General features: G+C 36.4%; 1 protein-coding gene across 3 annotated transcripts in view; it reads left to right on the top strand.

Moving 5' to 3' along the window:
* The window catches only part of PTPRO (protein tyrosine phosphatase receptor type O), a 231,335-nt gene that overhangs the window by 125,579 nt on the left and 90,343 nt on the right, over positions 1 to 15,413 (top strand). For all 3 annotated transcript variants that reach the window (XM_060306114.1, XM_060306115.1, XM_030841319.2), the window contains 4 exons: positions 7,454 to 7,612; positions 9,570 to 9,722; positions 11,362 to 11,805; positions 13,790 to 13,951. In XM_060306114.1, coding sequence (XP_060162097.1) covers positions 7,454 to 7,612; positions 9,570 to 9,722; positions 11,362 to 11,805; positions 13,790 to 13,951 — 918 coding nt within the window. The remainder of the gene's footprint in view (positions 1 to 7,453; positions 7,613 to 9,569; positions 9,723 to 11,361; positions 11,806 to 13,789; positions 13,952 to 15,413) is intronic.

Raw genomic sequence — 15,413 nt, 5'->3', positions numbered from 1 at the left:
GCCAAAGAAAACTGGAAACCATAATGTAGACGTTGGCAGATTATTACATTCTCTTAGTTTTCTAATTTAATATCTATTCCAGAGGTTAGCAAACTTTTTCTGTAAAGGCCTAGGTAATAAATATTTTATGCTTTGTGGACCATATAATCTATGTTGCAATCATTCAACTCCACTATTTCCGCAGAAAAGCGGCCATAGATGATATATAAACAAATAAGCATGGCTGTGTTCTTAGGAAACTTTAAAGACACCAGAATTTGAATTTCATATAATTTTCATATGTCATGAAATAGTATTCTTCTGTCGATATTTATCAACCATTTTAAACTGTAAATACCATTCTTAGCTCATAAATCATACAAAAACATGTGGCAGGCCAGATTTGGTTTGCGGGCTATAGATTACTGATTTGGTAGAGGGTGCTATTAAATAATATCAATTTTTTGTAATAAAACATTTTAAAATAAACTCCTTAACAAAGTATGTAGCACCTGGTATAAGATCAATAAATATAATTAATACCGATGGCATTAAATGGAAAATTACTCAACGGGTTGGGAGCAAAAGAGAACCAAAAGAGATCAGGAGGGGAAAAGTCAGTGAGGTGAAGGTGACAGGTGTAAGTCAGAGACTCCGACAAAAGTGAGAGTATCAAGTAGCCTGCAGGCTTAAAAGTTTTGAGCAGAAGTAAATAAGAAAAATTAAGATGAGATTGGAGGCAGGAAGAATAATTCAGAAAGCTATTTAACTATTCCAGGAAAGTATCATAGAGGAAGAATTTTCCTCTACCCTTCTAGGTTCTTCTGGCTGGCCTAAGAATTAAATTGATGTGAGATAGATTAGCAAGAGAAAATCAATAACTAAAATGTAATAACATGTATACATGGGAGAGATCCAGGAAAACTGATAACTCATCAAACTGGCCAAAACCTTCACCTTAAAGACCATCTTCAGCTAAAGACAAAAGAGGATGTCGGGGTGGTGGTTTGGGACTACAAAGGGGAGGAAGGCAAGTGACCTGGAGATGGAAAAGTAAACATTTGGTGAACAGAGACAATGGGACACAGAGTGGACTCTGATGTCCAGGCCCTGCTGAGTTTCCCCTGCCACTTCCAGCCCATTTTCTGTGCAAATACCTCTGGTGATAGCTCTATTCCAGGAACAGGCCCTCTATCTAAATTCTTTTAGGCAGTTATGGGGAAGATTAAGTGTTCTTCCTAAGTCTTCTTTTTCTTAAAAATACTCAGCCTAAGTTACTCCTCATGCCAAAGAGATACATTTTGGGGTGGCAAATTTTGCTCTCCTACTAAAGAAATGATGGAGACTCAAACTAAGTTAGTGGGTGTAATGGTAACCATCCTCCTGGACCATGGGTGGCTGCTGCAGCCAGCTCACCTCAGTGGCCTGCTTGGATATAGCTGAACCATCAGGTCAGGTCTCAAATTATCATCAATACATATTACAAGAGCTCTGGCCTGGGACCTGGAGTGGTCCCTTTTCCCTACTCCTGCCATCAGAAGTGAGGGACTAATCCCATGTTCATCTCCCTCAAGAGGGCTATGTCAGAAGACACATGTTCTTAGGTTGGTCACATTGAAAGCAAAGGATACTGATTACTGACTCAACAGCTTTTTTAGTTTTAGTTCCTCAAAACAGAACAATCTCAGAAAGAAGCACCTCTTAGCACTTAGCAGATACTAGTAAGTACAAGGCTACCTCTGCTTTCTTGAAACAGTATTTGCTCCATATTTGCTTTTGTTTTTTCATCTTCTAAGATAGCCACATCCAGAACTTTAAAAATCTTCTTATTTATGATCTGTATGAATGGTTCAAAGGTAACGAAGGAACAGAAAATATTCTTCCATTTGAACATCAGTTTTTATTATATGGAACGCCTAATGAGGAAATAATAATGATATTAAATGTCATTTTAAAGTTTTTTATTAAAAGAAAACATGGGAACTTCACGGTAGGATTTTTAGTAAAAATCATGCAGTAAAGTCCTGCTTTGTCATACACTCTGTGCTCCCACCGAAAAGTGAAAAGAAGAACAGAAGTATATTTCCAGGCTCAAAAATAAGATAGGTGTCTCCATTAATCAGAAACTCAAAGTAGGGAAGTAGGCTGAAGTCATGGGGCCCCTGTGCTCTGGGTCTGAAAGGAGACAGTACTGAATCTGGGCCCCTGTAGAGGGGGAAGGCTTGAGTTGCTCTACATTAGATATGGCCCAGAGCCAGACTCTTTGCTTGGAGTAAAGATTCTTCCTGCTTGTGGAAAAAAAGCACATATGGAGGCCTAAGGATACAGGCAAGGGACATACATTCTTACTATCAAGGACCAAGCTTAGTTACCCTCTGACTCAGAGAATGAATCTGTGAAAACCACTATACCATCCACAACATGAAGAACCCCAAAATAATGTTATATGCCCTGGTTCTAGACTGCAGATTCTGGTGAGCTGAAAGGATGCTAAACTGCCTCAAAGCAGTGAGGAAAAAACAAGAAATAGGGCAATGAGAAAACAAAATTTGGCCTAGGGCTTATATTTTAGAACACACAAAGAAATCTATGCTAAAAAAGGCATCAAAATTATTATAATATTTTACATTATATTTTATGTAGCAATGTAACAAAAATTTACAGTATGTTATGATATACAAAGTGATAAATGAAAGAATTACACCTATTAAAAAAGAATTGGGCTTCCCTGGTGGCACAGTGGTTGAGAATCTGCCTGCCAATGCAGGGGACACGGGTTCAAGCCCTGGTCTGGGAAGATCCCACATGCCACGGAGCAACTAGCCCCGTGAGCCACAATTACTGAGCCTGCGCGTCTGGAGCCTGTGCTCTGCAACAAGAGAGGCCGCGATAGTGAGAGGCATGCGCACCGCAATGAGGAGTGGCCCCCGCTCGCCGCAACAAGAGAAAGCCCTGGCACAGAAACGAAGACCCAACACAGCCATAAATAAATAAATAAATAAATAAAATTAAAAAAAAAAAAGAATTAAGGAATAATGAAACAAAAATTGGCAAAAATAAAACAGAAACATATAGAATAAGTATAAATTTTAAAAATAAAAAATACAATCATTTAATTTAATTGGTTAAACTAGGTAAAATTAATTTAATTAATCAAATTTAATGTTAATTAATTGAAAAACTTCAATAGATGGGATAAATTCTGTACTAATAAAAATGAAATAAAGTCAGTAAATTGAAAGATGATACTGTGTCATTGTCCCATGATTTAGCACAGTGAGACAATACTACCACAGGTATGGAGGTGGAGAGATTCTAACTAATGAGATTAAGAGATTAAGAAACATATGGAGGGGATGATTGGCATTATATTTGAAGAAATCATTATGGGAATTTCCAAGACTTGAAGAATGACATGAATCCACAGATTGACAAAGCATTCCAAGTACCTAGACGATAATTCACAACTAAGACCAGGGCTTCCCTGGTGGCGCAGTGGTTGAGAGTCTGCCTGCCAATGCAGGGGACACAGGTTCGTGTCCCGGTCCGGGAAGATCCCACATGCCACGGAGCGGCTAGGCCCGTGAGCCATGGCCGCTGAGCCTGCGCGTCCGGAGCCTGTGCTCCGCAACGGGAGAGGCCACAAGAGTGAGAGGTCCGCATAACGCAAAAAAAAAAAAAAAAAAAAAACTAAGACCATACCTAGATATGTGATGGTGAAACTGCAGATGATCAAGCATAAATAAAAATAAATTAGAAGTTTAGAAGATACTAATGGACAAAAAGCATAGTATCCACAAAGGAATAACTATTAGACTGACAGAAGCTTTCTCTTCCGCAATAATTGGTGCAGGAAGGCAATGGAGCAATATCCTCAAAGTGCTGAGGGGAAATCAGACTACCCAGAATTCTATACCCAGCTAAACTACATCAAGAATAAAGAAATATTTTTTTGTATACAGAGCCTAGGAGAATTTAACACCCATACTCTAACTTAAATAACTATTAAATTATATGTTTCAGCAAGAAGAAAAATGTATCCGGATGAAAGGCACAGGACACAATAAAAAATGACAATGGGGAAGTGATATATGGCAAAGGTTACATTAGAAATTAGCAGGAAAATATGGAAAAAGAATCCATGAAACAGGCAAGGGTATCAAACAAATGATTTTAAGAAAAGGGAAGCTGAATGACAGATAAACATATGAAAAGATATTCAATCATTTTCTTGAACAGGAAATTAAGAGACAAAATTTCACAGGCTTCAGAGTGACAAAAATTAAAAAGACTGAATTTCCCTGGTGGCACAGTGGTTAAGAATCCACCTGCCAATGCAGGGGACACAGGTTCGAGCCTTGGTCTGGGAAGATTCCACATGCTGCAGAGCAACTAAGCTCACGTGCCACAACTACTGAGCCTGCGCTCTAGAGCCCGTGAGCCACAACTACTGAGCCCACGTGCCACAACTACTGAAGCCCACAGGCCTAGAGCCTGCACTCTGCAACAAAAGAAGTCACCACAATGAGAAGCCCACGCACCACAGTGAAGAGTAGCCCCCACTCACCGCACCTAGAGAAAGCCCACGTGCAGCAATGAAGACCCAACACAGCCAAAACAATAAATTAAATTAAATAAATTAATTAAAAATAAATAAAAAGACTGATACAAGCAAGTGTTGGAAAAAGAATATGGAGAAACAAGAACTATCACACACAACTGATAGATAATTGACATCAAGTTAGAAAACATTTTCACAATATCACAAACAGTTGAAGATGTGCATACTCTACTATCCAGGACTTCCAACCTAAGGAAACATGTCCCAAAACATTTATTGCAGCATTATTTGCAAAAGTGAGTGACTGAAAACAACCTATATAACAACAACAACAAAAAAACAAATTATATTGTTTGTATAGTTGTAAAATGGATGCTAAATTTTCTAGAGATACACCAAGATGGACAAATCTCAAAAACGATGTTAGGTAACAAAAAGTAAGCTGCAGAATCATACGTACAATATGATACCATCAACATGACATTTTAAAGTATGTGAAGTAATAGTCCATATGAATATTGGACACTTACAAATATAAAAGTGAAAAACATGCATGGAAAGAGAAACACCATATTCAGAGTAATAATTTACCTCTGGCCAAATTATGGGAGGCAAATGGGATCAAGGTAAGTTATACGGGGGAGTTTCAACTATATTTTGTAATGATTAATTTTTTTAATTAAAAAGGAAAAACTAAAGACAAAAAAGTAATAAATGAAGATAATAAATGATTTCTATTTTTAAACAACTATATTTCTCTGTCCAGTCTCACCTGGTTCCTGAAACAAGAAAGGGAAGTATAACAGGATAGTTGGCAGAGAAATGAGTAATGAATTAGATCAAGATTTTACCTTGTCATCACTGAAAAACACATGAGTAATTACAGCTCTGGTTTATGCCACATCCCTTAATTTTTCAAAAAGAAAAACAATGAGGGAAGTAACTGGAGAGATGGTAAAATATTTCTAGAGAATGCATTTGAGTTCTAGAAAACAGTAATTCTTGTATTGAATATACCTCAAAAATGCCTGTGCATGGACTTTAGAATTTACAGCTGACCTGGGTTATATATGTTGAAGCTGAGGGAAATACAGGAAGCAAACATGTAAGTAGGCATTTTAAAAATTCTCTTAGTTTAAAATTTAAGTTGTTGGCACAGCTAACAGAAAAATCACAAAATAAAATATCTATGCTCTAATCCTCCTGTATCTCTTGAATTTCAAAGTTTGACTATGGCTTTGATGTGCAGACTTCCTAACTCAGGGCATGAAAGATTGAGTGGACCTCTAACTTCTCTTTCCAGTAGACAGACCCCTGGTGAGGATGTGAAACTGGGCTGCAGCAGTGGAAGAGTTATGGCTCTGTGGCTGCAGTTTGCTGTTAGCTTTCATTTTGTTTCTCATATCCAGAGTCAATAAGTGGATTGTGTAGACTCCCTGGGTTAGTAATTAGACTGAGTTGGAAGAAAGATCTTCAAATGGTTCAAGGCTTCTTTGGGATTAATCAAAGAGAAATACTCAGCGACTTCAGGGCTTGGTTTGCTGGTTTCTTTACATGACACTTAAGTGAGTTCACTCTGTTCTCCCTTTAAGTAGGAAAACCAAGGATGAGACAAAGCTAAAATAGAAACATTCTAACCAGAGAACATTGCACATAGTCTACAGGGACATGATCCCAATATATGTTGCAATCTGAAGGCCTTCCAACTTTTTTATAGATGTTGGCTTGGTTTTTGGTTTTATAGATAGGCTTGGTTTATGAGAAAATTCCAGGAAAAAATTAAGAATTTTAACATGTATTTTCAGTCTTCCCTGGATCTCATCAGTCAAAAGCAAAAATAGGTTGAGATACTGAAGAACAAAATGAAAGATATTTAGCTACAGATTGAGACAAAGTAGGTAATTATTTGCTGAATGAACTAAGTCAGTTTTGGTTTCTTATGTTATTGGAACTGAAATTTTCAAAGTATAAAATTTAAACTAAGGATATTTCATTTAGGCTATAGATGTCCAAGAATCCTCTCAATTCTAAAATTTTGAATTAAAATCAATTTTTCTATAATAGAATAGTTGACTCCAAGCCAAATTATTTAAAATATTTTCTTGAACGAAATGAATGCAAGTAAAACTTATCCATTAGTTCCTACTGAAGGGTGAGGGGCCTCCGGCACTTTACAAGACTTTGGCTGAAGGGTGGGATGTGGAGGAGATGCAGACATACATCAATCACAGTTATTAAAAAAATGAGTATTTACAAAGTTTTGTGATGAATTAACAACTCATGCAAAATAGAAATAAACATTTTAAAATTTCTGTACAAAGAATAGTTTGATAAACATCATAAACTATAATCCTCACAACATAGGATGGTTGGCAATGTTATACTTGACATAAAAAAAGTGCTAAGTTCACACAAAGAAATAACTGATTATTGAAACATTTATCTTTGGTTAGAGCCAAAATGTATTTTCTGCTACTGGTCTATTATTAATGTCAAATTTTCTTGGCTTGGGGAAAAGAAAAATGAACTAGGAATCTGGAGATACAGACTCTGTCATGTCCTTGTTAAATTACCTTTGACAAGTAATTTAAAGTCTGAGTTATCATTATTTTTATATGTTGAATGATGATATTAATATTTGCTCTTCCTAGATCTCAGGGTTGTTGCAAAAGGCAAATGGAAAAATGAATATGAAAGTTCTTTGAAAGGCAGAAATCACTATTTAAAATATGCATCATTAATTACTGCTAAGGAGAACACTCAACTCAGGAGTACTGAGGAGTTTAGTGTCTTACAGATAATAAAAATATGTGTAAAATTCTAATAGGTGTAATCCTTGGCCCTTCCAAGTATTGATAATGGCCTTTTGCTCTTTCCTTAATTCCTCTTTCTCCATTAACTTTCCTTCTGCAGAACCTCTTCCCGTAACCAGTGTTTCAATATATGACTATAAACCTTCTCCTGAAACAGGAGTCCTGTTTGAAATTCATTATCCAGAAAAATATAACGTTTTCACAAGAGTAAACATAAGCTACTGGGAAGGTAAAGACTTCCGGACAATGTTATATAAAGGTAAGAGGCAAAAGGAAGATGAAAAATGATGACTATTACTTTTACATGACTTTTGCCAAATGGTCTTGCTCTTGCTCTGAAGAGGTCTTATAATTCACTATTTGGTCATAAATGAACCAATAAAAATAGTTACTGATGCGTGAAAATATTGTTATGAGGAGTCTTAGAATGTCTGGTTCTTTAGAGTCATGTGTCATGCGTAAGCATAAGAAAAACTCAAATTATTGCGACTCACATGTTATTCTTGCGAAATATTATTCCTGCATGTCTGGTACAGGAAACAAATTCAAACTTAAATTTAGAAGCACCTCACTTAACCATTTCTTTCTGAGTGTGTTAGGGCACTTCTAGAACTGGGAAACTAGAGAGGTGCCTTTCACAAAGTTTCACTTGGAGATGGTCCAAGATTATTCTCAAATGCAAAAGACAATGCTTTTTAGGTCCTTTGTATATATTTATCTGTATGACTAGCTAAATGATTGCATTAATATACAAAAATTGGTTTCACTATTTTTACTGGCTTGATGGGATCTTGAGAGAGAGGAGAGCCTAGGGGAATTAATAATTTCGAAAGAACTCAACTTTTCAGGGGCAGAGGCAGGTCAAGAGGGAGAGGGATAGGGAGAGAAGGAGGGAGGGCCTTTGGGGACTGAACCGGGGAAACGTAAATATTCTCAGGACCCAGCACCATAATATTTATCTGCAGAGAGTGTAGATGATGGTCTCAAATTTGACTAGTTGTGGGCTTCCCTGGTGGCGCAGTGGTTGAGAGTCCGCCTGCCGATGCAGGGGACACGAGTTCGTGCCCCGGTCCGGGAAGATCCCACTTGCCGCGGAGCGGCTGGGCCCGTGAGCCATGGCCGCTGAGCCTGTGCGTCCAGAGCCTGTGCTCCGCAACGGGAGAGGCCACAACAGTGAGAGGCCCGCATACCGAAAAAAAAGAAAAAAAAAAATTTGACAAGTTGTAACTGGAAACTAAGTAGAGGACAGGTACTCAACCAGATAGGGCATGAAATATCTCAATTTGACTTGCTGCTTTTACAAACTCCTGAATCTTCCATGGATTTTTTTAAATGAGACATTGTTTAAAATATATGCAGTGAATTTACAGGGTTTTTAAACTTAAAAAAAAATCTAATAAACATAAATAGACTCCATAAATTACTGCATTCTTTATTATCAATGAAAACAGATTATCTGCAAATTAATAATTGGGACCTTATTTGCTTTTTGATCACATGCAAATATAAGTTCAGAAATAATTGAAAAGTAGTCACTGAAACTTTTGTTGAGCTAAATGCCATGAGTTTAAAAATAAGTTAATTAATATGCTCTCTTTTTAAATTTAATTAATTTAAAATTATTTTTGGTTTTTCATTCAATAAATGGTACTTTTTGTTTCTCTCATTTCTAACTTGGATTGGATTTTTAAATTTATTATTATTTTTCAAAAAAAATGTTTTCCAAATAAAATTCAAATTTTTTATTTTCTTCTTTTTTCAAGCAGGTCCTATCCACCAAATGACAGACAAACTTTTATTTTTTAAATAGGCTATATTCTACAAGTGAGACTAGTGAAAACATTTCTTGTAAAATTATTTTTTCCTAAGTCGTAAATTGGCAAAATACCTTGGGTTTTTATCTTAAAGTAAATGGCTAGCAGAAACTTAATCTCTACAATTTCTATATGTTATCTTCTCCACTTAATACACCAAATGTTCTTATAATAAAATTTTAATTCCAATTGTATCCAATTCTTGCAGAAAAAAGCCTTTCAGTTTGTGTCCAAAACAATCCAAATTTTCATCTCTAGCCTTATATCAATTTTTTATTACTGACCATGCCAGGAGTTGCAGGAAATATTATTTTATGGATAGTCATAATTGTTCAGAACTTTCTAGAAGTGTGTGGCATTTAGGAAACTGAAATTTTAATATAATTGTTTTTTTCTTCTCAGATTTCTTTAAGGGAAAAACAGTATTTAATCACTGGCTGCCAGGAATATGTTATAGTAATATCACCTTTCAGCTGGTATCTGAGGCAACTTTTAATAAAAGCACTCTTGTGGAGTACAGCGGTGTCAGTCATGAACCCAAACAGCACAGAACTGGTAAGTCTTCCAAAGAATCAAATTTAGTGAAAAAATAATTAAATTATATGTTGTTATATATATACTTTCTATCATTCTAAGGAAAATTCTGTTCCAGAGCTAAGAAAGAAAATAAATATGTATTTTAGTAACTTAAATTTTCTATCAATGTAAAAGGAATTGAACAAAATATTCAATTCGAAAAATTTTAAATATGTCAATGAAATCATAGATTTATAATCTTTGAATTAAAAAAATTGTGTGATACTACCAAAAGTTATAATTAAGTAATTTAACTGGATCAAGTGCACATCATTTATTCTATAACCTGACAAAATACTCATATGACAGAAGAACAGATGTGGGAGGTTCTACTACAGATTATCAGATTATTAATTTTAGTAGCATCACTAATATGAAGCACAATCATAGGATGGATGGATGGATGGATGGATGGATGGATGGATAGATGGTAGGTAGATGGAAGAATGGATGGGTAATATAAATATACACATACTAAATACCCATTGCCAATACCAATATGACTGATATTTTTCATGCCTAATGTCCTTAAGTATTCAGTAGGAATGCAGGAGACACAATTCATACAAACACTGGGAATGTGTTATAATAGATCACCTCTGAGACCCTGCCATTCTGAAATTCTAAGAAGTGTTGAAAAATCTGAATTCTCATTAATTAGGCCAAAGCAAAGAAAATATTTCAGCTAAATTTTATTCACCTCACATCAACATCTAAGATTCTACTTGTAGTTTTTATTATTCAAGTGAAGAAACTAATTGAGCATCTTCCACCTGGGAGTTGTGTAAAGTACTGGAAGAGATGAAGACAAAGTCTGGTGCGATGGTTCCCTGTTCTTAAAAATGGTAGAGGTACTACTGGCACTCATACAAGGCAGAATGCAATAATAAATATTATTAAAGAGGTACAAACTTATGTAACAGCACAAAGGAGGGAGAGATTAATTTTATTAGAAGTTCATAGAAGAGGTGAGAGTCGAGCTGCTATCTGCAGGATGCATACAATCTTTTGCAGGTAGAGACCATGCAGTGTGCCTTCATAATTTTCTACCACTACAAAAGTATGATTCCATAGTTCATAAACTAATTTTGTGTGCATAGTTTCTATTCAAGAGAGATGAGGAGTGAAGCCATATTTCCAACATGCATGTTATTGTTTCTGAAGGCAATTCAGACATTTATCTCTCCTAAGTGCAACTATGTCATAGGGAGTATTTTTATCTTGATAGCTATAAAAACACTATAGTTGCTTTTTTTGTAAGAAAGATCTAGTGACAGAGACTCAGTTTTGAAAAAAAGAGATTGTGATAAGCTGAAAAATATGTATGTAACTCTACTTTGGAAGTGGTTAAATTACCACTTGGACAAGCATAGTATCATGAATTAATGTATCAATATTTGTAGTGTGACTGGTGATAAGCTAATGTGTGCACACTGTGTACAAAATCTTAGATGTATGTACTTGAAACCACATTTGTTCTTGATGTAAATTATCTATACAGTAAAAGTAAAATTAAACTTTACTTTCTAAATCTGCTTGTATGTTTGACTCATTAATAGATTAAGTATTCATTATAATAGTTAAAAATACTTGAAAATGATAATTCTCTCTCTTACAGTCCCCTATCCTCCTCAAAATATCTCAGTTCGTATAGTAAACTTGAACAAAAACAACTGGGAAGAACAGAGTGGCAGTTTCCCAGAGGAATCGTTCATGAGATCACAAGATACAATGGGAAAAGACAAACTCTTCCATTTTACTGATGACACTGCTGAAATTCCCTCTGGCAACATTTCTTCTGGTTGGCCTGATTTTAACATCAGTGACTATGAGACCACATCCCAACCATATTGGTGGGACAGTGCATCTGCGACTCCTGAAAGCGAAGATGAATTTGTCAGTGTTCTTCCCGTGGAATATGAAAATAACAACACACTCAGTGAGACTGAGAAATCGACGACCAGCTCTTTCTCTTTTTTCCCTGTCCAAATGATACTGAGTTGGTTACCACCAAAACCACCCACTGCATTTGATGGGTTCCATATCCACATGGAAAGAGAAGGTAAAGTAATAGGAAATCAGAGGACATAAGTAATGGTGCAAAGGAAAGGAAATTGAAGCTTTTAAAGATTACATTTAGAAAGAAAGACTGATGGTAGACAGTTAATATCTAAAGAAAGATGGTAAAGAAAAGGAAGAATTTAATTGAGTATCCAATGCAGACGGAAACCAGAAAACAAAAATGAACAGATTGGGTCAGAATCCGGTTTGGGTAGTTCATACATTGCAAGTACAGGCAACTGTATACATTTCATTACCTGACATTTCACGTACCCCAGGCAACTGAGGAAACTTTATATTTGGAAAGATTTTGAATTAAGGTTCTAACCATAACAAATTACAAAATATCCTGGAGAAATATTCTGTTTTCCAGTACCCAAATTTGTGAAGCACGCAGCAAAACAATCTTGCTCACAACCTGGCTACTTTCCCAAGAGTATCAGACCTGTGTCCTGCTTATCAAGCTACTCTTATTCCCCTTAGCGGGTGCCCCCTGAAACCAGCACCACTCACATTTTCCCAAAGAGAAGCTGGTAGTAGAATAGAAAATACACAGCAACTGGTATTTCCACTCTAGCTACTATATTGTATATTGTATTCACTTAGCAACTGAGAGTTATTCTTTGTATTTAACCCACTAATTTATGAAAAGCAGGGCCACAGCATTCAGTAAATTTGGATCATGAATCATATGTGAATTGTTGTTTGGTAGGTTTTCATAGTTATTTGTTGTTTGTTTTGTTTTATGCTTTCCAGTCTAGTAGTCTGGGGAGCAAAAGTTGTCAAGTTGCCAAAATGTGAGGTTAAATTGACAGCCTTATTTATAGGATAAGGTATTCAAATCATGTAGTCTTATATATGACGTATTGTTTGCCCCCATTTTATTCGATAGAATGAAATACAAGACCTGTGAATTCCTCTCTACTTGAGTAGAGAGCAATCAACCATACCCAAATATTATATAACATTGAAATCCTTCGTCATTTCCAATTATTTGAGTCAAAATTCTTAACATTTGCCTGAAATTATCTGTATTAAAAAAAGTTCCCTTAATCTATCTTTTATTTTTCTATTCCTCAATATATTCTATGGAAAATAGGGTCTTATAATTCATAATTTTTTGTAATGCCTATTTCCATGAAGGTTCATTCATGCTTTTATCTGACTGTGGTGTGTTGTGCTATGTGGTGTGTTGTGTCACCAAATGATAACAACTTCAAATGAATAAGCAGAAGGAGGTGGACTTTGAAGCAATGCAAAAATCATTTTTACTTTTAAAATTTCTGAAAGCAAATCAATGAAGCAAAAATATTACAAGTGTCAGAAAAATGTATCCAGAGGATTATTTCTAAATAGAGATAATTCAATATATTTCAAGACACTTATGGATATTTAATGCTACCACAAAGAACTTAGACAACATTTGTTACTGTTTTTTTAATCCTTTATATCCAAATGAGAACACTGACTATTGCTATTTTTTCCTAACATTATACTTCTGTTTTGTGTATATAGCTTTATTGGTTGACAGTATGTAAGAATGCAGTATATATCCATCCCTAGTTTTATTGATTAGTGCACCATATTTTAATTTGGTTATTTAAAACTATTATAAAAAATAACTTGAACTCTTAGTCACCATTTTTTTTTGGGGGGGGGGTACGCGGGCCTCTCATTGTTGTGGCCTCTCCCGTTGTGGAGCACAGGCTCCGGACGCGCAGGCTCAGCGGTCATGGCTCACGGGATCTCCCCGGACCTGGGCACGAACCCGTGTCCCCTGCGTCGGCAGGCGGACTCTCAAACACTGTGCCACCAGGGAAGCCCTAGTCACCTTTTTTAATAGTAATTTGAGAGGTATAATTCAACTTGACAAAAGGAAGGAGGAAAAATTTTAAAAAATACTTTTTTTAAATTAATTGACTTCTATAGCCAAGGCTGTTCCAGATATCAATTCATATATATTCTCTTTTTTATCCATGATTTAGAAAACTTTACTGAATATTTGACAGTGGACGAAGAGGCCCACGAATTTGTTGCAGAACTGAAGGAGCCTGGGAAATATAAGTTATCTGTTACAACCTTCAGTTCCTCAGGATCTTGTGAAATTCGAAACAGCGAGTCAGCAAAATCACTCAGTTTTTATATCAGTAAGTACCAAAAAGATTATTTTGCACTTACAGAGGAGCTAGAAAAGTGGAACTGGTGAGATTCATGATGCTCAGGCCATCGATTATGCATCAAACCTTAGAGACCCTGAGAATTCTTCAACATCGTGAGAGGCCCGGATCTGTGAGGTTTTGACAGCAGGAAAATATATGTATGTTTCATAGTAGCAAACCTACCCAGGGATTTAACTTGAGGCTATTTTAAAATTATTGTGGTAATTGAACATGTATTAAACTGACCTTCCACACTAGTGATAACGAAGTTTCCAAGGACGTGGACACATAGTTTGGGAAAGAGGACTTTTGTTCGAGGCCATAATGAAAATTATATTGTTTTTCTGTGTGAAAAGTCTCATTAGAGTATTGAGCTTATGGAGCTCGAAAGAAAGAGAGATTGAGGTGTAGTGAGACCTAGGTGGTCTCCAAAAGTTAGCACAAGACTGAGCTAGAGCATCATGAATACTCTAATAACAAGTATTAGGGCATCTTCTACCAATTCCATCAGGGATAATAGCAGAGCAATAACTAGCCTCTAAAAGCTACACAAATAGTGTATGTCTGTAATGTTTTTTGCTAATCTGACTATGCTTACCAGAAGTTTAGAGGCCAAAAACCAGTTTCCTAGCTTATCAGGAGTTAAATGTGCCTCTGACCAGCAGAAAGAAGAACCAGAAGGGAATGGATAAAAACTGAGTTCCGAGAAGGAGGGTCACCATACTCTATCTCCTCCTTCAAAAGCAAATTACCACCTTTCATCAGATGATCCTCAAAAAGATGGACAGCGGAAGGAGGAGGGGGGCAGAGAGAAGAGATCAGTATTTTTGTTTGTTTGCTTTTTAAGGAATTTTGCCTTTTTTTTTTAAATTTATTTATGGCTGTGTTGGGTCTTTGTTTCTGTGCGAGGGCTTTCTCTAGTTGCAGCAAGTGGGGGCCACTCCTCATCGCGGTGCGTGGGCTTCTCACTATCGCGGCCTCTTTTGTTGTGGAGCACAGGCTCCAGACGCGCAGGCTCAGTAGTTGTGGCTCACGGGCCTAGTTGCTCCGCGGCATGTGGGATCCTCCCAGACCAGGGCTCGAACCCGCGTTCCCTGCATTAGCAGGCAGACCCTCAACCACTGCGCCACCAGGGAAGCCCGAGATCAGTTTACTTAGCAGCTTAAAAATGTTGAAAATATCCCATACAACAATTTTACTTAAGAAACCAAAAATGTCACCACTGGTGAAAAGGCTTGAAATATCCACTGAACGTGCAGAAAAAATATCTGTGATTGCCTTGCATGTCTTTCAGTTATGGGCAATCTTTGACGTGACATCACTTGAGAATGAGAGCAAAGTTTAGTATCCAGTTCTTCCCATGAGGCTAAATATGTTTCATTAACCCAGAGATTTCCTTGTCTGCCAGCAGAGATCCACTGCAAGTTACAGGAAAACTCCCACAACTCTT

Source organism: Globicephala melas, chromosome 10, assembly GCF_963455315.2.
Source record: "Globicephala melas chromosome 10, mGloMel1.2, whole genome shotgun sequence".
Classification (NCBI taxonomy): Eukaryota; Metazoa; Chordata; class Mammalia; order Artiodactyla; family Delphinidae; genus Globicephala; species Globicephala melas.
The sequence above is the reverse complement of the archived record's forward strand: the minus strand, read 5'-3'. Positions and strand labels throughout refer to the sequence as shown.